Source organism: Rhinichthys klamathensis, unplaced genomic scaffold (genome assembly GCF_029890125.1).
Source record: "Rhinichthys klamathensis goyatoka isolate OS25496 unplaced genomic scaffold, OSU_Roscu_1.1 h1tg000120l_1, whole genome shotgun sequence".
NCBI lineage: Eukaryota > Metazoa > Chordata > Actinopteri > Cypriniformes > Leuciscidae > Rhinichthys > Rhinichthys klamathensis.
Window position 1 is genome coordinate 174,104 of NW_026606657.1, and position 25,416 is coordinate 199,519.

The 25,416-nt window shown below is 39.4% G+C and overlaps 3 protein-coding genes across 3 annotated transcripts in view; all 3 read right to left on the reverse strand.

Annotated features, from left to right (window-relative positions):
* emp3a (epithelial membrane protein 3a) overlaps nucleotides 1-25,416 on the reverse strand; it is a 127,195-nt gene that overhangs the window by 83,380 nt on the left and 18,399 nt on the right. The window lies entirely within an intron of this gene.
* tnfrsf1b (tumor necrosis factor receptor superfamily, member 1B) lies at nucleotides 100-15,108 on the reverse strand. The gene is made up of 9 exons (XM_056255297.1): nucleotides 14,954-15,108; nucleotides 9,175-9,271; nucleotides 8,910-9,035; nucleotides 7,924-8,076; nucleotides 7,315-7,405; nucleotides 6,940-7,229; nucleotides 5,945-6,019; nucleotides 5,759-5,793; nucleotides 100-713 (listed from the first exon to the last, which is right to left on the reverse strand). The coding sequence occupies exons 1-9, from the start codon at nucleotides 15,014-15,016 to the stop codon at nucleotides 303-305; spliced, it is 1,341 nt and encodes a 446-aa protein (XP_056111272.1). The 5' UTR covers nucleotides 15,017-15,108; the 3' UTR covers nucleotides 100-302.
* Nucleotides 16,561-21,162, reverse strand: si:dkeyp-61b2.1 (uncharacterized). The gene is made up of 5 exons (XM_056255303.1): nucleotides 21,041-21,162; nucleotides 19,871-20,020; nucleotides 19,366-19,385; nucleotides 18,405-18,627; nucleotides 16,561-17,120 (listed from the first exon to the last, which is right to left on the reverse strand). Exons 1-5 carry the CDS (start codon nucleotides 21,129-21,131, stop codon nucleotides 16,900-16,902), a joined length of 705 nt encoding a protein of 234 aa, XP_056111278.1. The 5' UTR covers nucleotides 21,132-21,162; the 3' UTR covers nucleotides 16,561-16,899.

Below are 25,416 nucleotides of genomic sequence, written 5' to 3' on the forward strand. Positions count from 1 at the left end.
TTCTAGCTGGGCCAGAAATTGTGTGTATGAGTAAGTTCCTATCATCAAATTATGTGAAATTAAATCAGCCTTTTAGCATTGTATGGTGAAAAACTAATTAGTGCAAAAGTAGTAATGTGAGCTTATATAATATATCAACCTATGTGTTTTACATGTCAGCCTTACATAATAACATTTTTTAAAAGATGCAATAAATGTTATTTTTAAGTCTCTGATTAACATTACATTGCATTCGAGCATTTGGAAAATACATTTCTCTAAACGTATACGTTTTTTCAGTTGGGCTGATCGGTAACATTGGATCAGAAGGTGCACGGGCCGCTCTCCTGCACTGACTGCAGAGCTTCTTTGCCGTCCTCTTGCTGGCAGGATACACAGACCTCCTCCTGGGAAAGCGGCACCGGAGCTTCAGCACGAGGTGTCAGTGCAGATGTGTTCATCGGGATGGAACAGGACGCTGTCGCCGGGTTCAGATGGCAGTTGAAGGTGGCCGTGATGCTGAGATTGACTAACGGGCTGGAGACGGACGGCAGCTCGTGTTGCGACCCCTCCTGACTGGTGCGTTCCAGCCAGTCTCCGCTGATGTGACTCTGGCTGGAGTCCGGCTGACTCTGGCTGTCCGATGAAGACATGGAGGGCTCCTTCTGGCACTTGTCGGCGGTTAATAGATGCTGACAATCAGGTATGTCGCTCTTTGAGGGATCCTGCTCTACCTGAAGAAAACAAGAGATGGGAAAAAATGAAATGTATCCCACAATGCAATGTGCTCGATTAGAAATTCAATTTTCAAAACATTGGCTGCATCCAAAATCGCATACTTCCCTACTACAGTGCTGTGAAAAATGTTTTTTTGCATATTTATCACACTTAAATGATTCAGATCATCAAACTAATTTTTATATTACACAAATAACCCAAGTGAATACAAAATGCATTTTTTAAATGATGATTTCATTTATTAAAAGGAAAAAAGCTTTCCAAACCTGCCTGGCCCTATGTGAAAAACTAATTCCCCCTTAAACCTAATAACTGGTTGTGCCACACTTGGCGGCAACAACTGCAATCAAGCGTTTGCGATAACTGGTAATGAGTCTTTCACGTCGCTGTGGATGAATGTTGGCCCACTCTTCTTTGCAGAATTGTTTTAATTCAGCCATATGGAGGGTTTAGAGTATGAACCTGTTTAAAGGGATAGTTTACTTTGAAATACATTTTTGGTATGTTTTAGCTTACCTCAATGGCATCCAAGATGTAGGTGTCTTTGTTTCCGCAGTAGTTTCAATTTTGATATTTTTAAGTCAAACCGTTCTTGTCTGTCAGTCATATATAATGCAGGTCTATGGTCACCACCTCAAAGAGCATGCACAGAGAAGTCCAAATTACACATGATTTAATGACTCGTAAATGTAAGTACACATTGATGGCCTAAGACACGAAATGAGCGGTTTGTGTGAGAAAACGAACAGTATTTATATCGTTTTTACCTCTTGTAACCACAGCCACGTCCAAGTGATCTGAGGGCGCGGGCGCTTCGGTCTGTGTTACAAGAGGTAAAAACGATATAAATACTGTTCGTTTTCTCACACAAACCGCTCGTTTCGTGTCTTAGGCCATCAATGTGTACTTACATTAACGAGTCATTAAATCATGTTTAATTTGGACTTCTCTGTGCATGCTCTTTGAGGAAGTGACCATAGACCTGCATTATATGACTGACAGACAAGAACGGTTTGACCTAAAAATATCAAAATTGAAACTACTGCGGAAACAAAGACACCTACATCTTGGATGCCCTTGAGGTGAGCTAAAACATATCAAAAATTTATTTCAAAGTGAACTATCCCTTTAAGGTCATGCCACAGCATCTCAATTGGATTTAAGTCCGGACTTTGATTAGGCCACTCCAAAACCTTAATTTGTTTTGTTTTTTTGCCATTCAGATGTGGACTTGCTCATGTGTTTCGGATCATTGTCCTGCTGCATAACCCAAGTGCGCTTGAGCTTGAGGTCACGGAGCATCACACTACCACCAACATGTTTGACTGTTGGCATGATGTCCTTTTTATGAAATGCTGTGTTAGTTTTACGCCAGATGTAACGGGACACACCTTCCAAAAAGTTCAACTTTTGTCTCATCAGTCCACAGAATACTTGCCCAAAAGTCTTGCGGATAATCGAGATGTTTTTTGGCAAATGTAAGACAAGCCTTTATGTTCTTTTTGGTCGGCAGTGGCTTTCGCCTGGGAACTGTCCCATGGATGCCATTTTTGCCCAGTCTATTTCTTATTGTTGAATCATGAACACTGACCTTAACTGAGGCAAGTGAGGCCTGCAGTTCTTTAGATGTTGTTCTGGATTCTTTTATGACCTCTTGAATGAGTCATAAAATCGTTGCGCTCTTGGAGTAATCTTTTTAGGCGGACCACTTCTGGGAAGGTTCACCACTGTTACAAATTTTCTCCATTTGTGAATAACGGCTCTAACCGTGGTTCGCTGGAGTCCCAAAGACTTAAAAAATGGCTTTGTAACCCTTTCCAGACTGATGCATGTGTATAACTTTGTTTGTATTACTTTTTCACATAGGGCCAGGCAGGTTTGGACAGCTTTCTTCCCTTAATAAATGAAATCATCATTTAAAAACTGCATTTTGTATTTACTTGCGTTATCTTTGTGTAATATTAAAATTGGTTTGATGATCTGAATTATTTAAGTGTGACAAATATGAAAAAAATAAAATAAATAATAATAATTCAGGAAGGGTAGCCTTCCTGAATTGGAGAATGGAGAAAATTTGTAACAGTGGTGAACCTTCCCAGAAGTGGTCCGCCTAAAAAGATTACTCCAAGAGCGCAACGATTTTATGACTCATTCAAGAGGTCATAAAAGAATCCAGAACAACATCTAAAGAACTGCAGGCCTCACTTGCCTCAGTTAAGGTCAGTGTTCATGATTCAACAATAAGAAATAGACTGGGCAAAAATGGCATCCATGGGACAGTTCCCAGGCGAAAGCCACTGCCAACCAAAAAGAACAAAGGCTCGTCTTACATTTGCCAAAAAACATCTAGTACACTGTATATAGGACATTTTGTAAAGTTTTGTAAAGAATTGGCAATAGGCGAGGGTATCTTTATCGGGTATAAAAGGAGCATCTCAGTCTTTGCTTGCAAAGATGGGTCATGGCTCAGCACTCTATGCCAAGTTTCATTAGAGAATTGTCAAACAATTTAAAAAAAATCACATTTCTCAATGCAAGATTGCAAACAATATTTGTCTTTCACCATCTACCATTCATAATACTGTGAAAAGAATCAGGGAATCCAGAGAAATCTCAGGCTGTTTAAGGCAAGACAAGGCGGCGTAACCTTCAAGCCCTCAGATGGCACTGCATGAGAAACCATAATGGTACTCTGATAAATATAGCCACATGTGCTCGGGAGTATTTTGGAAAACCGCTGTCACTTAACACAGTCTGCTGCTGCATCAAGAAATGCCACTTGAATCTCTGTTATGCAAGGAGAAAGCTATACATAAGTTCTAAGCAGAGATGTCGGCGAGTTATCTGGGCACGAGCTCATCTCAGATGGTCTAAAAGACACTGGAAATGTGTGTTGTAGTCTGATGATGAGTCCATGTTTCAGCTTGTTTTGGGGAAAAACAGACAATGAGTTATCAGTCCCAAGGACAAAAGGGACCATCCAGACTTTCACCAGCGACAGGTGCAAAAGCAAACATCTGTCATAGTACAGGCAGGGGAGACTTGCATGTGTGTGAAGGTATTATTGACATGGAGGAGTATTTTCAGATTGAAGAGAGATATGTAATGGTATCAAGATCACATCTTTCCTGGAAAGCAAGACAATGCCAGGCCTTATTCAGCAAGTGCTACATCAGAGTGGTTTATAGACACTCTACACAATAGAGTGGATGTGCTTGACTGACTGCCCGCAGTGCAGATCTGTCTCTTATGGAAAATGTATGACCCATCGTGAAAAGGAGAATCACACAATGATGACCACAGACTGCTAAGCAGCTGTCTTCTATCAAGCCAGATCGGGTAAAAATTCCACTTGAAGAAGTTAGTATCCTCAGTTTCCGACCAATTAAAACGTGTAATTAAAAGGAAAGATGATGGGACACAGTGTTAAACATGCCTCTGTCACAACTTATTTGGAGTGTGTTGCAGCCATCAAAACCCAAATATGTTTATCTTTCCAAAATACAATTAAGTTGATCAGTGAAAACATTGGAAATCTTTTCTTTGTGCTTCTGTCAGTTAAATAAAAGTTGGTTTGTACACTCGTTATTGCGGTGCATTGTGGGATTGAATGAGTGCACTTAATAACATCCAATATGGTTTCGGACACCACTACAAATGGCTATCCCCTTAAATAGTGCCCTATTTAAGGGTATAAGGCCGATTTCAGACACAGCCTTATTATTTCTCTACTTGCTAGAAATAGTAATGCTAATATGCTTATCCTTTATATGTAAAAAAACAAGATATATAGACTTACTATATATCTTTATAAGCCAGAAAAAGTATTAGTACAATAGTATTATGATGGTAAGGGCTGTCCGGTCCCTGTACGACCGAAGCAGGAGCTTGGTTCGCATTGCCATCAGTAAGTCAGACTTCTTCCCGGTGCATGTTGGACTCCGGCAGGGCTGCCATTTGTCGCCGGTTCAGTTCATAACGTTTATGGACAGAATTTCTAGGCGCAGCCAGGGGCCGGAGGGTGTCAGGTTTGGGGACCACGCGATTTCGTCTCTGCTCTTTGCGGATGATGTTGTCGTGTTGGCCCCTTCAGACCAGGACCTTCAGCATGCACTGGGACGGTTTGCAGCCGTGTGTGAAGCGGCTGGGATGAGAATAAGCACCTCCAAATCCGAGGCCATGGTCCTCAGTCGGAAAAGGGTGGGTTGCCCACTTCAGGTTGGTGGAGAGTTCCTGCCTCAAGTGGAGGAGTTTAAGTATCTTGGGGTTTTGTTCACGAGTGAGGGAAGGATGGAACGGGAGATTGACAGACGGATCGGTGCAGCTTCTGCAGTAATGCGGTCGATGTACCGATCTGTCGTGGTGAAGAAGGAGCTGAGCCGCAAGGCGAAGCTCTCGATTTACCGGTCAACCTACGTTCCTACTCTCACCTATGGTCATGACCGAAAGGACAAGATCCCGGATACAGGCGGCCGAAATGAGCTTTCTCCGCAGTGTGGCTGGGCGATCCCTTAGAGATAGGGTGAGAAGCTCGGTCACTCGGGAGGAGCTCAGAGTAGAGCCGCTGCTCCTCCACATCGAGAGGGGTCAGCTGAGGTGGCTCGGGCATCTGTTCCGGATGCCTCCTGGACGCCTTCCCGGGAAGGTGTTCCGGGCACGTCCCACTGGGAGGAGACCCCGGGGAGACCTAGGACACGCTGGAGGGACTATGTCTCCCGGCTGGCCTGGGAACGCCTCGGTGTCCCCCCGGAAGAGCTGGAGGAAGTGTCTAGGGAGAGGGAAGTCTGGGCGTCTCTGCTTAGAGACCCGGCCCCGGATAAGCGGAAGAAGATGGATGGATGGATGGATATTATGATGGTATCCTATTCAGAATAGCATTGATAATAGCAACAGGCTTGTTGAGTGGAGTTTACCTTTGTGCTGGTAGTTTACCTTTTTTACTAGTGGTTTACCTTGTTTGATAGTAAAGCCACACTAAAATAATTGCTTTAAACATACTATTTTCTTTTTAAGTATGCAGTATGCACTTTAAAAAAAGTACCTTTTTGCCCCCTGTGATTGGATCCTTGTGTACACCTGCAGGAGAAAGTTAGAGAAAGATGTCACCCAAAAGAACCAAGAAAGTGTAAAAGCACAGAATCGAAATCTAAAGAGCAGATAACATTTAACTGATCTACCAAAATGACTTCTTTGATCTCATCACAATTGAAATGAAAATACCCACTACCTTTTCTCTTTCGTAACATGCAAGTAATCCCCATCACGGCCAGCGTCAGCAAAAACAGAGCACCACAAACAATGACTGAAGAGAACAGAGACAGAAAGAGAGATAAGGACAGACCACAGAAGAAACAATGAAAAGGTACAAGTGACAGAAAGTGAGGAAGGAAATGCATGACAGAGAATTAAAAAATTCAAACATTGTCACAAGCAAGGCATCAAAAAGTGACTCACTAACAGATACAGTTCTTTCCCTCATACTTAAGTCTTGTACATTTGTCTGATTTTTTTTTTTTAAAAAGCTTCAAATCAAAGCTTGTAATGTTATGATTCACCTGTAGCTGATTCTTTGGGTTCGTGGTTTATAACTCTTTAACAAAAACTCATAAATCCTATAGAAATACTAAGAAGTTAAAATAAAAATAAGTTGGTGGGACCGTTGCACTCTATTAAGTTGCGTTCTGGAATACTTGATTCTGATTGGTCGATCATTAGCCTGGCTCCGCCCTCCTACGTACTTCCGCTCAATTTTCATTTTCCTTCAGTACTACGTCAGGGATTGTGCTGTATTCTTTGGTTTTCTCCGGTCAATTTTTTACAGGTCCAATCAGCGAACAGAGGGAGTGGCTGAGAACGATGACGTTTATGTACGCTAGTTTGAGTCGACCAAACGTCAGTGATTGGTTATGGCAGATCTAGAGTGACTCTGGGCAGATCCAATAGTTTTACACTTCAACAGAGTACCCGCCTACAAGGTAGTTAACGCTTGTCAATGGAGCAAGGCCAGACTCTCTGTACAAATGAAATGTACGGGAGTCTGGTGGGACCAGGCTAGTGGATCATAGCATTCTGCAGTAAAATATTTGTGCATAATGACCGCAACACTGTTTAAATGACCTTTGTACCAGGCAACCGATTTCCTGCATAGCATTCTGATACCATGTATACTTTTTTAAGGATTGTAAACTAAATTCGGATGAAATGGCCTGGATGAATATTTACCAGTGCTGTAGATTAGAATCGAGGTATCTGAGTTAAGGCCTATAGTGGTTTGATTCTCTGGTGTGCTTGGCGTCATGCTGCTCGATGGAAGCAAAGATGGTGAGGTGGTCGTGCTCATGTGCTGCACTTCCTCCTTTGGACTATTAATTTCTCTTAACTGAGGATGCTTTGATGAAATCTGAAGAGAAACCTCTGTTGTTGTTGTTGTTGTAGTTAATGGGGGTGGTGTCATTTCACACTGTGTGTCAGTTTTAGAGTTGCCAGGTCTTAAAACTGAACCGCCATGGCATCTAACCGAGAAAAAAAAGACAAATAAGCTGTATGCATTGGTGTACATTTGTAAGTAATGATTATTTCTTTCCATTCACATCTTACTGTGAGTGTGATTGGCAGAGCTCAGCATTACTGTGGTTTGAAAAGGTTCCAGGCGGACACACTGCACACTTGACATCAGCTTTAGGTGATCCTGCATTCACAAACACAAGGATGATGCCACATATAACTGGTCTACTGAAACAAATATTCACTTACATCATCAAATGACTATGGAAAATGTATGTATTTCCCATTTAAACAAACAGCTTTTTATAAGGCAGGTAACCAGCAATCATTTGCTACATGTTGTTTTAGTGATTATAGATATTAAGGGGAGAAGCATTCGTAATCTGGAGAGCGTTTTATTTGACAAAAGTTGAATGAGTCATCAATATTTTTTTTAATTTTCCCAAAAGAGAGTGTAAATGTTAGATGTGAATGAGTGCTAAAAATGTATTTCATCTACAGACATAAATGCTATAAATCTCCAATTCTGGCTTCCCAGGCTCTTATAGTGTTTATGTACAGTAGCCAAAACAATCTCTGTTACCGTAAATTGTATGTTTATCTCTGTAAAGCTGCTTTGAAACAATCTCCATTGTTAAAAGCGCTATATAAATGAAGATGAATTGACTTGACTTGACTAGCTAGATTATGTTTGCCTCTTACCTTTTCTGATGATGTGTTCACCAGGTTTGCAGGATTTAAATTTTTTACATTGATCACATTCAGAAACAGTGTTCAAACAGGTCATTCCAGGCTTGCAAACGCAAACGGTTTGGGTATCAGCGGTGCAATTTTTATGATAAACCAGTCCTTTCTCTAAAAAGAAGAATTGAACAGCAACAAGCAATAAAAAAATGAAATAAATATTTATATACAGAAGTAAATTCGGTGTTCGCGCACACAAAACTGTTAAAATTAGCTAAAAATGAGCATTTATTAATCATAGTCAATGTTAATTTCAATACTTACTAACACATTATTTAAATCAAAAGTTGTATCTGTTAATATTTTTTATGGACCTGAGCTAACATGAACTAACAATGAACAGATGTTAATTAAGATGTTAAATAAATAAGTTAATAAAGATGAATAAATACTGTTAATAAATGTATTGCAAATTGTTAGTAAATGCAACGTGTTCCTGTAAATGCTCACATGAGCAATTTTGTGGAAATCAGCATGTAGTTTGTTTAATCTGTACATTTTATATTACATTAATATTTAAAGGAATAGTTTATCAAAAATGCAAATTATCTTATCATTTACACAAATCATACGGTTGTTTTGTGTGAAGAATAGTCAGAAATTCGCTGATAATCTTCACCTCTGTATGCTCATATTAAGATTACACAGATTATACTTGAAACAGTCATATGGACTACTTTATGGTTCTTTTTGTCATTTTTGTAGCTTGACAGCCTCTAGTCACTATTCACTTTCATTGTACAGAAAAGTTAAGTGTGAAAATTATCTCCATTTGTAGTTTATTAAATTAAGAAAATCTTCAATGGTTTGGAAGGAAAAGACGAACAGTAAATGATGACGGAATTAATTTTATGATAAACTAACCCTCAAAGATATATTCCAATGAATACTAAAAACAAGCCTTTTTGATTCTGGGGTGATTTTATTAAAAAGGTTTGACTCACCCTCTTTACAATGTCGACAGGAGAAACAATTGCGATTATAGTTAAATTGATCCAAGTACTGTCCATGTGGACAGGGCGCACAGGTGGTGTCTGAATTCGCAGTGCACTCCACATCCAGACGTGTTCCTACAATAAATATAAATATGTCAGAAGAACCTGCAATCGTTATTCTAAACAAAACTAATAAAGTTATGAATACAAATGGTTACACTCTGTCCTATCGTGGTAAAAACAGAAACATTTGTAATCTTGTTTTACAACCTACCTGGTTTGCATTTACTGCAGCATATTTTCAGATTTTTATTGTGATATTCAGTGGTTGGGTTGTCACATTTTTCATTTGAGCTATATGGAAGTGGTGCCTATGAACATAAAGGGACAAAGCCAAAAATATCAGACAGTGACATTTTCCTTGAATTATCAGGAACTGATACTTGGAAATGTCATGTGGCCTGTGAGCGAAACAGTGTGCATCATTTCCTCCTATAAGTCTTTTCTCAAGGACGCCAACGCTGCTGAATCACTATCAAACACTGAAAAACTCACATGGTCAGCCACTAATTTGACACACACAAACCCAACTATCTAGATGTTTTGACACGTGGGGTTTTCAATGTGGCTGCTGATATGTAAATAATATAAATACAATACAATTCATTGAAAGGAAAGGGAATATACACACACACACACTAATCTCCCTTAATCTTCACAGTGAAGAGGTGAACCATACGCACAGTGGAAACTGATATGAATGGCCAAATTGGGCCATAGGTAATGGAGAGTGACAAAGATCAAAGCTTGTGGTTTTTCTGTCCTATAATAATCTTCTAACCAATAGATTGATATCCTGAGAGCTATGCATGTATACAGAGTCTCCAGCAGTTTGCTGTCTGAGTGCAGAAGGTGTCCAATGTACAAATGATAAACACTGGCAGAGGGGATGGAAGGTGGAGCAAAGGAGGACAAAAGCAGAAGTGAAATCAGAGGGAAATTACTGTTAACTAGGTAAATAAAGGGTCGGGAGAAACAATAATGACCGGGAAACTCAGGTCGGGAAACCAGACAAACTGTTTAGTGGAAAAGCAAGGGACTTTTGCAAACCATCGGGAACTTTTTGACAGCTTTAATAGTCAAGCTTGAATTTTTGTATGTGTTTTCAAAACCGGCCACACATAAAATATACCAAAGAGGTGATTTATAATATCTAACGATATGTAGAATCTTGCAAGATTGTTGGATATCCACATGAATGAATATAACAGAGAATATTATCGAGATCACATCTAACCCCAAATCAAATGGAAGAAATTAATTATTTTATGCCTAAAGAAAGTTATGCACCAGTCAAGAGTAAATATGTTTGCATTGAGCTCCTATAGCAGGGGTTTCCAATCCTGACCCTGAAGTGTCACTGCACTGGACTTTAAGGCCACGTTTACACAAAGCCGGGAATTTAAAGAAACGAATATTGAAAATAAGTATTCCAAAGTGGTCTACTTTTTCCGGATAGAATCCGAAATGCAGATCCGTGCACACTCTACTGCTAATATTCCCCACAACCCATTCTGCGTTGGACGAGGATTCGATTAGAATTACAAACACGAGTAAAATGTGTTGAAAAAAAACAGCAAACATGGCAGATGTGCAAGACTGTTAAGTAGAGAGGTTTAGATAAAGGAGTTTGAGTGATTAATTATCAGTATCCAACCTGACAAAAAAATATTTATTCAATGTTATCCACATTATATTTCATCTGCAACTGAATTGTGAACTTTTATAAAGATACAATTGACTTTATGCACAGCTGCACTACTTCCTGAACTTAAGCCAGCTCCTTTATTTCCTGTCTTACATTATTGGACACACTGATTAATCCAGGTGTGTCTGATTATTGTTGCTATGACTACTGAGGTCAGGCACACCTGAATTAATTAGTGTGTCCAATAATGTAAGACAGGAAATAAAGGAGCAGGCTTAAGTTCAGGAAGTAGTGCATTAAGTCAATTGGTCATTTACTTTTAAATGCATCATAATGCAAACTACAAACACATGAGGAAAGTCTCTGCATGAAAAACCGGCAACTGGCAGATCAACATGCAGCAACGTTTCTCCGATACGGAAGGGAATTAAATTAAATTGAATGTGGAGGATTTTAACCGTGACTGACAGGATTATTGACAGGATGCACACTTGGCATTAACATGCGATCAGCGTGATCCGATCAAGCAGTTCGGATCATAAGCCAATCAGGACACGGTGCGTTTACACCTGTCCACATCAAGTGGCTTCTGCATCTGGATAACAGATCGGAACTCGCATTCCCGTGAAAATAAAAATAAAAATAAATGATGGCTCCGGTGCAAAGTCGAGCTGAAGTGGTGGGATTTCTTTTTAAAACAGTTTCGGGGGACATTTTACAAATCTCACAAAAAAGAGGAGGATGAAGAGGCTGCAAGTGCTAATAATGTGGATAGATGCCGTAATGGAAACGGTAGAGAACGTCCAAGAACGTTGCCAGCTGTGGTGGGGAAAATGCGCGTTCTTTACAGAAAATTAATGATTCTGCATCTTTCGGGTGCGAACTGCGAAGGCAAACATTTCAGTATATTTGCGATGTAGCCTAGCCTGGCAAGCCAGACCTACATCAAGATGTTAGGTCTGGGAACTCACAATTGGCATACCTCAATCCGAGGGGCGGGATAAACGGTTGTCTTTCAATATCCCTCGGCACGCAATAAGACAGCGCTACAACCAACCAGAGCAACGAACGGCTGTGGCTGAGTGAGTCCCATGCGTTTTCCCACCAGCGGAGCTAGTTGATATATTAAACTTTTGCTGTATCCGCTCGTCAAAACTCCGAACACATCTTCCTTTTTTAAGAATGACTTAAGTTACGTTCTCTTAACTCCAAGTCCTCCAGAGTCGCGGCCAAAGCTGATTCGAAAGACCACTGTTCGCCAGCAGCATCTTCTTTGTTTTCAAGTAATGTTAGATGGGAAATCACCTATGGAAATCACGCGGAACCGTCACATCTCTGCCGTCATTGTTAAGCCCGCCCACCAACTCTATACACAATGTGATTGGCCTGACCAGAGTTTGGTTTTTCCAGCTCGAAAAGCCAACGGAGAGTTGCTAGACCACACTTTGCTGCAAAATAATTTTTGCTGCCGCTAGGGTGCGTCTAGATTTCTAGGCTAGATGTAGCCTACATATCATTCACACTCGACTGTATCGCAAAACCACACAGCTCTCAGTTCTGGAGAGAGGAGGGGGAATAATGACAGTGGCGGGGTTTGTGTGACGTCCACCTGTGAATGCAGACACGACGGCTGGATTACACTGAGATCCAATCACAATGCCTCCGAACCTGGACACGCGCGTTTACACTTGTCTGTTCAATTTGTATGTGGACAACATCCGGATACTAGGTCTCTCAATCTAATGCCAAGTGTAAATGCAGCCTAAGCGACAGAGCTGTCCGTTGAAGTCGCAATTATGACAAAGTAGTATGTCCAAAGCTGTATACTCTTCTGCTACAAACACACTCAAAAGTATGTACTTTTTCTTCACAATAACAGGACATACTTTTGGGGCATAGTATAAGAATGTGAATTTGGATGCTTTCTAGGCATACTAGAAACCTCCAGGCAGGTGTGTTGAGGAAAGTCGGAGCTAAACTTTGTAGGACAGTGGCCCAACAGGACCAGGTTTGGACTTTGGGTTTGGACATCCCTGCCCTATAGGAACAAGGAACAAGTTAAATATGAAATCATTACAAAACACATTTCACATACAAAGGTCCAGGTATTTCCCAGTGTGAACAATCAAACAGTTAAAGATAGATTTAGCATAATCCCTCATAGATAAGAAAATACAACCCTGAGCACATTTGTACAGCATTTATCGGCACGGTTACAGATCCGTGCTCCTAAAAAGGAAGTTGCTGGAGGATTGTGTACTTTCTGCCTCAGACCAAAATGCACAGAATGATCTAAGAGATGTTGTAATAGTGTCACACTCAATTCATGAGGCGGGTTCAAAAATGACTCATTTATATTTTATAACTGGAAAAAAAGAGCTGGCCCTAGAAACGATCTGAGATGAAAAGTTAACATCAACTTCCAAATCAAAAATCAAGCTTTTCAGCAGGAAATGCACACTCTGAGATAATCATGCAGATTAGACGTTACGAAAAATGACTGCATCATCTCTAAAACCACTGACGTCCTCTCAGACAAATGGCAAACGCTCAAGACGTTGAGAGGAAATTGCTGAGGTGTGTTACTGGGAAACGACCCACATATACAGGCCAGCCGACTTCCTCCATGCAACAGTGAGCTTTACTGAAGAACAGACCTGAGCGATTATCTTTACAGTATCAGTGTCCTTGTAAGTCAGCCAAACAAGTGAAAGCCAATCTCTTAGCTGATAACAGTGGCAACACATTTACACGTTGCATGTAAAATGCATGCACGTATTTCTTGTTAAAAAGACCAAAATCATTCAGTAATGTTCAATATCCATGAATCATATCTGTTTATTATTTAAGCATGCTGTTTGTTCGGGGCTCCAGCACATTTCTCAGTCAAAGCAGTTTATTCTCCCATGACCAGATCAAGAACAGCAAGTGGAACCTGCAATGTAACTTCTTAAAAGCTTTCGTTGAGAGCTAAAATCAAGGCTGATTAACAAGACTTTTATATTAGCATGCTCACTTGACTGTCTTGTTGCATGGTAAAGTACGCGGTTGTGTTCTAGTTAAGCTGTGACATACGTGAACTCCCCACCCTCTCAATCTACACCACAAGAGCTAGAACTCGGTAAGCATCTTATCGCCCTATGATACCAAAAATGCTGCACACTTGATTTTGAGATACTTGATGGATAAAAATGCTATCCATAAAAATGCGATCTCATTTATCATACTGGCTAGATATGTAGCTTTAGGCCTATAGGTTTTGCCTATGTCCATGATGCCCAACAAGTTTTAAGATACCTATGATGCTCAAGAATGTAGTTCACTAGTTTTCCCTATGTTATGCCCCCAAAATAAAACTAGTTGAAAGATATTTATGATGCTCAGCACAGCTTTTTAGGCAAAGTCGCCCAAAAGTGCTGTCTAAGTAGGCAGTAATTTATGTTTTATTGTGCTGAAATATGACAACTAGGTAGGCAGGTCACTGGGTTTTTCCCATGTGCATCATTCCAAAAAATACCGTCTAACTTAGCAGCTTGCTGAGTTTTGCATATGCCCATGATGTCCAAAAAATACAGAGGCAGAAATAGGCAGAAAACTGTTTTGATGCTAAAAAATGGCATTTAAGTAGGCAGTTCACTAGTTTTGCCCATGTTATGTGTGTAGGAACACTTGCTGTGAAACACTTATGATGTCCTTTGTTTTGACAAAGACACCCAAAAATGCTGTCTATGTAGGCAGTACATCATGCTGTATAATGCCAAAATGTGCTATCTGGGGTTAGGCACTAGGCAGGTGACACAGGTCATTAGTTGTTCTTTCTCATGTCCATCTTTCTCACACACACACACACACACACACGCACTAAAGTGGCGCCCAAGATTCCCAAAATATTTTCTAAGTAGGCAGCACACTACATTTCAGATGCATAAAATGTCCAAATAAGAAGTCACAGCATGTAACTCATTAGCTCACTATGACACCCACAATGTTGTTTACGTAGGCAGCACATAGGTTTAGCGTCCAAACATGCACCCTAGGTAGACAGCTACTGTATGTTGCCTCTGCACGTGATACCCCAAACAGTAGGCTAGACAGCTCACTGTTTGAGACGTAGCCTACCCGTAGCTGGAAGTTCCAACAGCAAAATAACAAAACATAACTGAAAATAAATATATCCTTCATTTACGATACACATTTAGAATGCGAGAATAACTTTTGTTTTTCGTTTAGTGTTTTTCAAAGTATCTTTTCATATCTATCAAAAAACACACTTGTGAAAGTCATTAGTATAAGAATGAATCATTACATTGTGTCTGTCAGCAACACACATAAACCTGCTCGTTACCTTCCCCTCCGCCACGCGCCACACCGCCGTCATAAATAATAACCGTGAGATGAGAATCAACATGATCCTTCAGCGACCCGCGCGACTGAATGCGAACTGACCATCACTCACGCGCTGCGCGTTCCGGAAATGTTGCAAGACAATCCCCCTGCATGTAACCAGGAAGCTACGCCGTGTGAGTGTGTGTGTGTTAAGTTCATGGTTAAGTTACACACAAACACAAGACCTCTGAGGTCCCCCCATGCTCACGAGCTCCTCGTGAACTCAAAAACCTATTCAAACCTGGAAACGATGAGTTAGGGGGAAAAAAAATATATATATATATATACTACGTATTTGAAGAAGAAATAAACAAAAGCATTTTCAGAACTATGTTTAGGTCACCAAGCTAATTTGTGGAAATTGAGAATTTTCAGTTCAATCACTCAAATGTTATATTGAATTAGGAAAATGCTAAATAAAAACATTGCACTGGCTTCATAATTATACATTTATTTAGTGTACAAATCCATCAGGTGTAGTCTACTGTTTTACTAGACCGGTAAACTAGGTGTGATGGATGGATGGATGTGTTTATGTTTTATTATGCTCAATTATGTCATCTAGGTAAGCAGGTCACTAGGTTTTCCCAATGCCCATCATTCCCAAAAATACCGTCTAGCTTGATGAGTTTTGCATATAGCCTACCAATGATGACCAAAACACAGTCTATAGAGTAAATAAAGACATATTTATTTACTTTATATTAATAAAGCATCAGAACACATTCATTTACAAAACATCCATGCACACTGCCAAAGACAAACATAAAAAAAAAGCAAACCAAAATAAATAAAACTGACACACAAGCAAAAGTAAATGGTTGTGAGGTGAAGCGTCTTCTGAAGGCACTCTATTGCCGTTTTTAAAGTTGTCATTTAAAGGTTGTCAGCCCCGACCTCCTACAGAAGTTAAATCAGACACCTTCTTTCCAGAGGCGAGGTCGGTTTTTTTAAGACATGCATATTAAACACCCACGTTGTAGAACAAAACCATGTTTAGAAACATACAGATGAAGTCTCTTGGTTCTCGACCACTCAAAACAATTCATGCACATCATCGCATTTTAGCTTCATTACACCAGACTTATAGGATATACGTTGTGAAAACTCAAAACACCTCCGTGGGCGTTTTTCTCACCCTGTCTGTACCTCCTGTGCTCACATTCGTCATACAGTGTCTTCAAGAGGAAAGGTACATTAAAAAACAACAACATTTTTGACATTTTTGCTGCAGCAGCAATTCAGATGTGCATTTCGAAAAAACAAAAACAAATGAACAAACGTAAATTAAGCGTAAAGGCCCGTTCACACCAAGACCGATAACTATGAAGATAATATTAGCATCATCTGATGATATCGTTTTGTTCAAAGCGCGTGTTTGTATGTCACTTTAAATGCTCGAGCTCGTTACAGCAGGATGGATTCTGATTGGCTGCCAATGTTTTTATCGTTCATTAGCTGGATAAAATCGTTCTGGAAGTGATTCCAACGATATCGTTTCTCTGCTGTTATCGTTATGGCTGTGGTGTGAACTCTGCTATAGGCTACTGTAATATTTTAGAACTATAACCTTATCGTTATCTTTATAGTTATCTTATCGTCCTTGGTGTGAACGACCTTTAATCATCTTCTTGATGTGCAAAAAGGCCAAACTCGTTACTTTGCGCTTTACATCTGGAACATTCGCGCATTCTGTAATCGACTCTCAGTTCATTCAAGGTAGCCTAACCAATACATTGTCAGCATGCGCGTTTCTCAAGAAGAGAAACCATGATCTTAGCATCATGCCACGATCTACCAGGAATACTACACCTGGCCACTTGTGAGTTTCAGCCTTGTGATTCAACATGGAACCTTGTTGAAGGCTATTCTGAAGTTCATGCAAGAAACCACGTGTTCAAGTTCTCACTTTCCAGTTGCTGGCACAGGAAAACTCAAGCTCAGTTCCTCCTCGGCCTTCTCCTGTGCACTCATTGTTATTCTGACCTCCTGTGAGGGGGGATTTGACTCTTGCTGTGGTGCGCTGATAAGGGGAAGGGCTTCTTCGCAAACTCCTGCCTCTTCCTTTTTATCGCCCGAGTTGGCGCCTAAAATCACTGTTCCAGGAGAGTAGATGTAGATGGACCCTAAAATAGACAAATGATAATGAAGTCAACACAACTTTTAAACTAAAAATCAAAACAGGTCTTATCTATTACCCTCTGCAAAAATGCATCAAACTTATACTGCCCAAACCTTTTTGTAGCCAAAATCATAAATATGTATGTATGTATGCATGTATGGCTTTGAGAAACACACCAGACTGACTGACTGGGAAGAGAGGTGCTGCAACAATATTAAATATGTGAATAAATAAGGTGTTTTTTGAACATTCAAGCAGCAGATCCTAAAAACTAAACCAAGATTTTGTAAAAGGGCATGTTATGGCCTCTGGCTATAGACAGAGAGGAACCAAACTGTTTATCAACTTCAACAGGAGCAGGGAAAAGCTAAAAGGAAATCCTAAACAAACAAAAAAAGTTGTAAAAGAAAAAAGTCCCCACATAACAGGAAGTGAAAATGGAATTTAGAGAATAGTGGAATTGCAGATAAAGTACAAGGAAACATGAGGTGTATCTGCCCTAAAGGTTTAGTGACAGAACACAAGTTAATAACACATTTCCATCACATAACCAGTCTAAAACATTCAAGCTCCAACACGTCGGTTGTAACAAAACAAAAAAGAAATACTATATGGAAATTATTGAAATAGTTTCTGGCTTGTAAGAAGTTCCCCAAAAATGAGTTGTCAACATTTCCTCATCAGACCCTGTATCATCATTTGTGAATCACAAAAAAAAAAGATGATATTTTGCCTATATATGTGTGCGTGTGTGTATATATGTATATATATGTATATGACACACACACACACACACGTATATATATATATATGACACACATACACACACACATATATATAATGTACACACATATCTTATATAAACATAAACGTTTATGTTAGATGTGATTAATCAATTTGACAGCACTAATACAATCACTTAATTTTTATATCAGAAAACAAAAAGAATTAATCGATCTCATTTACATGTACGCATTTAGAAGATGCTTTTGTCCAAAGCGAATTACAAGAGAGCAACAAAGCAATTTGTCAAGGAGCCAACAAATAAATTTCAGGTTTGTAGAGAAGATGTTTTGTTTTTTGCAGTGTCCACATGACACATGCAGATCTGAGTGAGCAAGAGACTGAACACTTTTGGGGCTTCTTGCTATGATCTACTTTTTTGTTGAATCACGACAGCATTTTTATTCCTTTAAATCATTTGCAAAGATCCTGTACAATAAGTTCCAATGCAATGCATTAAAGTTCAGAAATGGCTCTAAGCTCAAGGAAGGCTTCCAGGACTCACCTACAGTGTTGCTGACGTTCTCACCCTTCCCATTGTGCTTCACTGTGACCTGCTGCACACCACTAGATTGGGGTGCCATCCCCATACTCTGACCTTTGACCTGTCTGACATCACTGCCAAGCGGTCTCTCAGTCTCAATGCTGTGATCCGTTGAGGTGTTGGATTGGGAATTGGACAAAATTTGGTGGTCACCTGCTTTCTGTCTCCAGTGCTGCTGACCTTCCTACAGTGACCATAAAACAAAATTAAAGGGGAATTTTCACTTTAAAGAGGACCTTTTATGACTTTTTTTTACATTTTCAAATTTCTTTAGTGTGTAATGTTGCAGTTTGAGGTCTGCAAAGTTACAAAGCACAAAGTTATTCTCTATATCAGTGTCAGTGTTTCTGAACTCCCTGAAACGCTCCATTGTAGTCTTGAGTTTTCTTCCGGGAACGAACACGTCACAATATTCCTCATTTTAATAATTCCTGCCCAAGGCATATGCAGAATAAAGGGGCGGGGAATGGTTGAGTTAGTTAGTAGTGTGTTGAAACTCACATGCTGAATTCATAACCGCATACTAGCATACTACTCTTGCTATTTCTGACATGGAAAGATAAGGTAAAAGTAGTACTACCGGTAGTTTAATTCAGCAACGGTTATGGCAAGGGGCGGGACATTTCCCAAACACGCTCAAAGCGCTTGACCAATCACAACACACTGGTCCAGCCGACCAATCAGAGCACATTGTGCTTTTCAGAAGGAGGGGCTTCATAGAGACAGGAACTAAACGGAGTGTTAATGAGAAGAGCTACAACACTAACATCAAATATGGGAAAAAATAATGTGTTTTTTGAACATTCAAGCATAAACCTGTTCTAGTAGAGCCCAAAAACAAGACTTTGTAAAAGTGCATAGTAGGTCCTCTTTAACACTTTCAAAATCAAGTTAATTGCATTTATTGTGAAAAAGTACTTACATGTTCTCCATGTATTAAACCTAAAATGAAAAAAAAAAGAAATAAGTAAATACGCTGTGCGTGTCAGAGAGTGAGAGCAGCTCGTGTAGGTGCACGAGGACAGTGTGAAATGTATGTTTCGTGCATATAGGCGTTCTGTGGTTTCTCAGGTTGCCACGGATGTGTTGAATGCATGTCATTCTGAAACACTCTGAATATATATGTTGAGTGTGATCTTATGGGAATTAAAGCACGTGAGACACAGTGCAATTGGCTTTACTAAGAAGTGATCTGGGTGGATTCCAGGCCTCTTATAGCCGCTACACTGCACTTTAGACATGACAATGCTGTGCTTCAAAAGGGTTTAGATTTCTTGGGTTTAGATTTCATTATTTGAAAATTCCAAAAACAATTACTGATGACAAACACAGTATCATTGCAGGGTTGTGTTATTTGTATTGATTTGTAGCCTGTTGCTTGCTTAAGTATTTATAAGATCCAATGCATTATAGTCTTTATATCATACCGAAGCATTTCGAAAGGGTTTTCAGGGCCTTGCCTTTCATCAGCATACAAAATCCAGTCATGAACAAGAGCATCAACAGTAAGATTAACAGCAGGATCCAACTGGACTGGCTTTCTTCTAGGTCGGTGTCTCTTTGTAGTCGATTGCCCTCTGGTGATGACAAAGAGTAACACAATGTCATTTCACTCAACAATGCTATGTTTTATATTCAACAATACCATTGATTTGATTGCACTAACACTATTGGATGAGATTATTCTTTATTCTTATATTCTTTTTTTCGCAGAACAGCTTTATAGATTAAATTAACTAATTTAATAACTGATGATCTTTAAAACGGAACTGAATCAACACTGAACTGACTTCAGCTAGATGATTTTAGAGCTGCTATACAGCCGAAATCAACAGTTTGCATTGAGTTATTTTCCTGTTATCACTATAAAGCTGCTTTGAAACATCTGTATTGTATTAAGCGCTATATAAATTAAGGTGGCTTGACTTGACTATTAGTTTAATAGTTATTCTAACAAAATGTAATTACTTTTTATCCTTAAAATGACAAAAAACAAGTCTAGGTCCCATTTCACCCTAAACTGAAGAAACGAAATTATAATTTTTTTAATTAAGGCTTTTTATTTATTTTAATCACAGTTAAGCACACTTTCCCCACAAATTGTCATTACAATAACTTTTTATTTTTGAGTCCATGATTATTATGGTGATTCTCATTACTGTGATACAATGATTTTATTTATTATTTAAATAGGCACACATTATTAAAAAAAAAACTTTAATTTGAAGAGGTTTTTTTTTTTTTGCATTAGGGTAATACATTCATACATTTCATGAAAATAATGCTACAAAAACTAAAAGGTCCTAAAGTAGGCTTCATTTTCTTTATGCAAAATTGATGCTTTTGAAATTTTAGGTAATATGACTATGCTATATTATTTACAGGTTTAATTAATTAAATAGCTTGTCTCCGCCACACACAAAAAAAAATATATATATCTCACAATTATAAACTTTTTTCCTAAGAATTGCAAGTTTATATCTCGCAATTCTGACTTCCACAGGTTGAAAAAAAATTCACTTTAAGATTTAAATATTTTTTACATTACATTCCAAAAAGACATCACTGTATATACAATCAACACATCCCAACAGTACCTGTCCTCGGCGTGGGCGTTGTATTGGAAGAGATGGTAGTAATGATAATGGGAGAGGTAGATGATGCTGCCATCTTTGTTGTGGCATTCATGCCCTCTCTGTCCTGTGTTGCTGTGCCCTCTGTGCCCTCTGTGCCCAAGCTACTGAGGGTTACTATTTTTTTCACTGTAAGATTAAATATTTTAAACATTCCATTCCATAAAGATATGATTGTATATATACAACACATCCCAACAGTACCTGTCCTCGGCATGGGAGTCGTATCGGACGAGATGGTAGTACTGATAATGGAGGCGGTAGATGATGCTGCCATCTTTGTTGTGGCATACACACACTCTCTGTCCCGTGTCGCTGTGCCCTCTTTGAGCGTTATCATTCCCAACTGAGCACAACTGTGGAAAAGGGCACCGAGAGAATGCATGAGACAAGAGCAGCTCAGCCTTATCATGTTGATATAATATTGTGTGTTTGTAAGACAGCACTGGTTTAACATTCCTCAGATATCTAGCAGATAATATGCAAATAACTCAATATTATGTTTACTTTTGTTAACCTCAACCTTCCCAGAAAGCATGTTCAGAATTCTAAATGTAACCATCAGAGCTTATATCACTGTAATTTGCATATTGAATTGTGATTGGTCTTATCGTCCTTGCATATATTTAACCATTCACAGCTGTCTGTACACATCACATGGACTGTGTGTTGATTCTCATACACAGATGTGTGATGAGAATGGTAAAAAGTCTCTGATGTGGTACTTTACGGTTACAATAAACCATATACTGTAGTATAACAGACCGAATGCTGAAGTTGCGTTGTACAAATAAGTGGCAAGCAGAAGCCAAGATATAAAATGTGTGAGAGATCGAGAAAGTGAGTGTGAAAAAAAACAGAGATAGAGATAGATAGAAAAATGAAAGAGAGTGAAACTAGCGGATCTTTATCTTACTGTTATAATGAATTTATGCTGTTTACATTCTCTTTCAATTTTTAATGCTGAATTGTTATATGAAGGACTAGCTGCTTATTGCCAATAAAACATAATTAATTGTGTAAATCACACATTTACACAAAGCATCCCTATTAAAAAGTTTGAGTATTTCAGTCCCTTAAATTATGGTGGCTAGTTTAATGAAGGTCAAAACAAGATATTCTGGCCTCTGTTTGGATTGACTACAAGTCTGAGGGACTTGCATGCATTAATGATAATTTCTAAATATTTTTTAAAGGTATTGTGGCAAACTAAAAAAAAAAACAGTATCAGACCCATGGTGGGCCATGAATGTTCTAATATGCATGAATGTAACTCACTCTTTATGAGGCTTGCAGGCTGGGTCCAGAGAGGGTTTGCTGGAGAATGTGCCCGTCTCACAGGGAACACATGGTTTATGGCAGTATGTGACATAATTGTTGCCTTCCTTACAGTAAAAACCTGGTTTGCAGGAGCACTCCCGATTGCTTTCCTGAGTGCATGGAGTAACTTCCACCTGATTTTTATCCTCTGTTTCCACCCAAAATATTCAAGGACATACAGAGCCATCAATGACAATAATTGTACTAAAACATTCAAACATCTTATAGATTTGATTTGATTAAATTAGTATGAAAAACTTTCAATTTGAAGTGTACTTTTCACATTACACATGATCCAGATTAGGGACAATTCACACAGAAAGTGCTTTTGCATTCTACTGAGCTGCTTTTCTGTTGTTTTTCTATGTAAACATGCATCATAGACGGACGCCTTTGGTCGCTGAGCTCGTGCCCGACACACAGCGATCTAAAAACGTGGTGCTCAAGTTAGAACAAGTTCAACTTTTGTTGCTTACACATGAATAATCAACGCGCGTAAACAACACATAATTGGCGAGAACACAACGCGTGAAACGTGAGACGCCAGCAGTGAAATGGATAAAAGCGCTAGGTCTCGAGATGTGTTACTTATTTTAACTTAAGCCCGGCATTATTAGAACGCTTGTTACATGCAAAAGACGTCCGTCTAGGAAAACCCGTTCTGTGTGAATGGACACTAAGGTTAAAGTCAACATGAAATTTACTCTGTTTACTTTCTTATTTCACATTCCCAGTCTTGTGCACGATTCGTCAATTTTTACAACAAGTGTTAATAGAACACTTTCCTTTAGGAAAGGGTTAGGAAACAAGAAAAAAATGGGGTGTGACTTGATTTTATCCAGTGGAAATTAAAGTGATAGTTCACCCAAAAAATTACTCAACCAAATGTTGTTCAACCCCGTAAGACTTTCGTTCATCTTCTGAACACAAATGAAGATATTTTTGATGAAATCTGAGAGCTGGATCACTCCTCCATAGGCTTCCAAGGGATTGAAACTTGCCGGTAGTGATGTATGTCTCGAGACCACTTCTACGTGGTCTCGGTCTTGTCACGGCCTTGACGGTCTTTGGTCTTGGTCTTGTCTTGGTCTCGGACCTCTCGGTCTTGTCTAGGTCTCGTTGTCTCAGACCGACATAGTTTTCGGGGGATTTAGCAATATCAATATCCACGACGATATATCCGCAACGGATTGAAGCGCGCGTCCGAGTGAAGACAGTGCGGTGCGCGAGCCGTATCCGCGCCACTGATCGCAGCGGCAACGAGCACTTTGATCACTTGATTTAAAAAACACATATCATGTACAGTTTTTGATGTATTAATATTTAGTAAAACACATATCAGTGACATGATGGGTTTTAACTTCATTCAGGAGATTTTGGGTAACTGCACAACTGACAGATGACTTTGAGCGCACCGCCAACGGTGTGTGTGTGTGTGTGTGTGTGTGTGTGTGTGTGTGTGTAACCATAGCGACAAAACAACCAACTTTCGGATCCTGGACTTTAGCTTATAATTTCGTTTTTAAAAATATAATTATGTATTTAAAAGTTGCAGAATGGATTCATTTGGAGACTTCGAAATCGGCAGAGATAGGCAGGCAATGCAAAACAAAATCTTACAAGTAATTGCTTAGCTTCAACAACACTAGTCTGTTTTTTTTCCCCCTCCGGTCTCGGTCTTGGTCTCGACTTGGTCTCGGTCTTGGTCTCGACTTGGTCTGTCTTGGTCTTGGTCTTGGTCTTGTCTTGGTCTCGATACACTCTGGTCTTGGTAGTGTCTTGGTCTCGGTTTAGGCGGTCTTGACTACAAGTCTACTGGCCGGCCCAGAAAAGTTATTAAAGACATTGTTAAAGTAGTCCGAGTGACTACAGTGGCTCAACCTTAAGTTTATCAAGCGACGAGAATACTTTTTGTGTGCAAAAAACAAACAAAAATAACGACTTTATTCAACTATTCATTTCCTTCTCTGTTGGCCTCGAGTGATTTCACGTAGTGTAACAGCGCAGCGCTTCTGTGTTGTACGTCACAAGCATCACACACATGACCAGCGTCGGCCAATAGTGAGCCTGCGTGTGACGTACAACACAGAAGCGCTGCGCTGTTACACTACGTGAACTAACTCGAGTATTAAAATTTTAATAACTTTTCTGGGCCGGCCAGTTTCAATCCCTTAGAAGCCTATGGAGGAGTGATCCAGCTCTCATATTTAATCAAAAATATCTTCATTTGTGTTCAGAAGATGAACGAAAGTCTTACGGGGTTGAACAACATGAGGGAGAGTAATTACTGACAGAATTTTCTTTTTTGGGTGAACTAACCCTTTAACTGATGGCGAAACTATTCCCCTCCCGAAAACTTCCTTAACATCCTTAGTGACATCATCCGAAGTAAAATGAGGCAGAGGGAATTATTACACATTGCTGAAAGATAATTACATAGAAAAAAAAAGAAAACTTTTTTCTATGTAATGATGAGCACTGATGAGTCACACAGTAAGACCAGGAATGTGTGTAGGAAGCAAGTAAATAAAGGATGACATTAATCCAGAGTTTTGTTTACCCTTTCAAAGCATACTTGCATTTAAGTGCTGGGAAATTTTATGCAATCACTAACCAGAACACATTTGTGTGCAGTATTCACATGTCAGGATTCCCTGTCTGGATTTCCGGTAACAATTACTGTTACACTCACAGTCGGGTTTGTTATAACCTACATGAGAAACAGAACACAGAGATCAAAAGTAATCTCCATGTGATATCGCTCTGCTGGATGTGCAGGAGTAAAAGCATTTATGCAGCATGATTACAAGAGTTTTGAATTGACTGGTAGCAGGTTTCAAAGCACACACTCATACACAAATTACAGATACAGACATTCTGAAACTTGAGGGAAAAGCATTCAGTTAAAGGCTGAGTAAACTCCCTATAGTCAATTCGCACAAGTCAAGGCTTTATGGTGACAGAGAGTGCAAGCTTTTGGTCAATCTAAAAACACGACAGATGATCTGCTGATGTTTTCT

Excerpts from the sequence above, each read along its gene's own strand:
- tnfrsf1b (XM_056255297.1), bottom strand. The coding sequence starts at position 15,016 with ATGTTGATTCTCATCTCACGGTTATTATTTATGACGGCGGTGTGGCGC. Across the intron at positions 7,230-7,314 it reads CTCTGCCAATCACACTCACA|ATGCCATGGCGGTTCAGTTT; the intron begins GTAAGATGTGAA and ends TTTCTCGGTTAG. Across the intron at positions 6,020-6,939 it reads GATTCTAATCTACAGCACTG|TCATTGTTTGTGGTGCTCTG; the intron begins GTAAATATTCAT and ends TGTTCTCTTCAG.
- si:dkeyp-61b2.1 (XM_056255303.1), bottom strand. The coding sequence starts at position 21,131 with ATGAATGCCACAACAAAGATGGCAGCATCATCTACCTCTCCCATTATC. Across the intron at positions 19,386-19,870 it reads AACCCTTTCGAAATGCTTCG|GTTTAATACATGGAGAACAT; the intron begins GTATGATATAAA and ends TTTTCATTTTAG. Across the intron at positions 18,628-19,365 it reads GTTTAATACATGGAGAACAT|GAAGGTCAGCAGCACTGGAG; the intron begins GTAAGTACTTTT and ends TGGTCACTGTAG.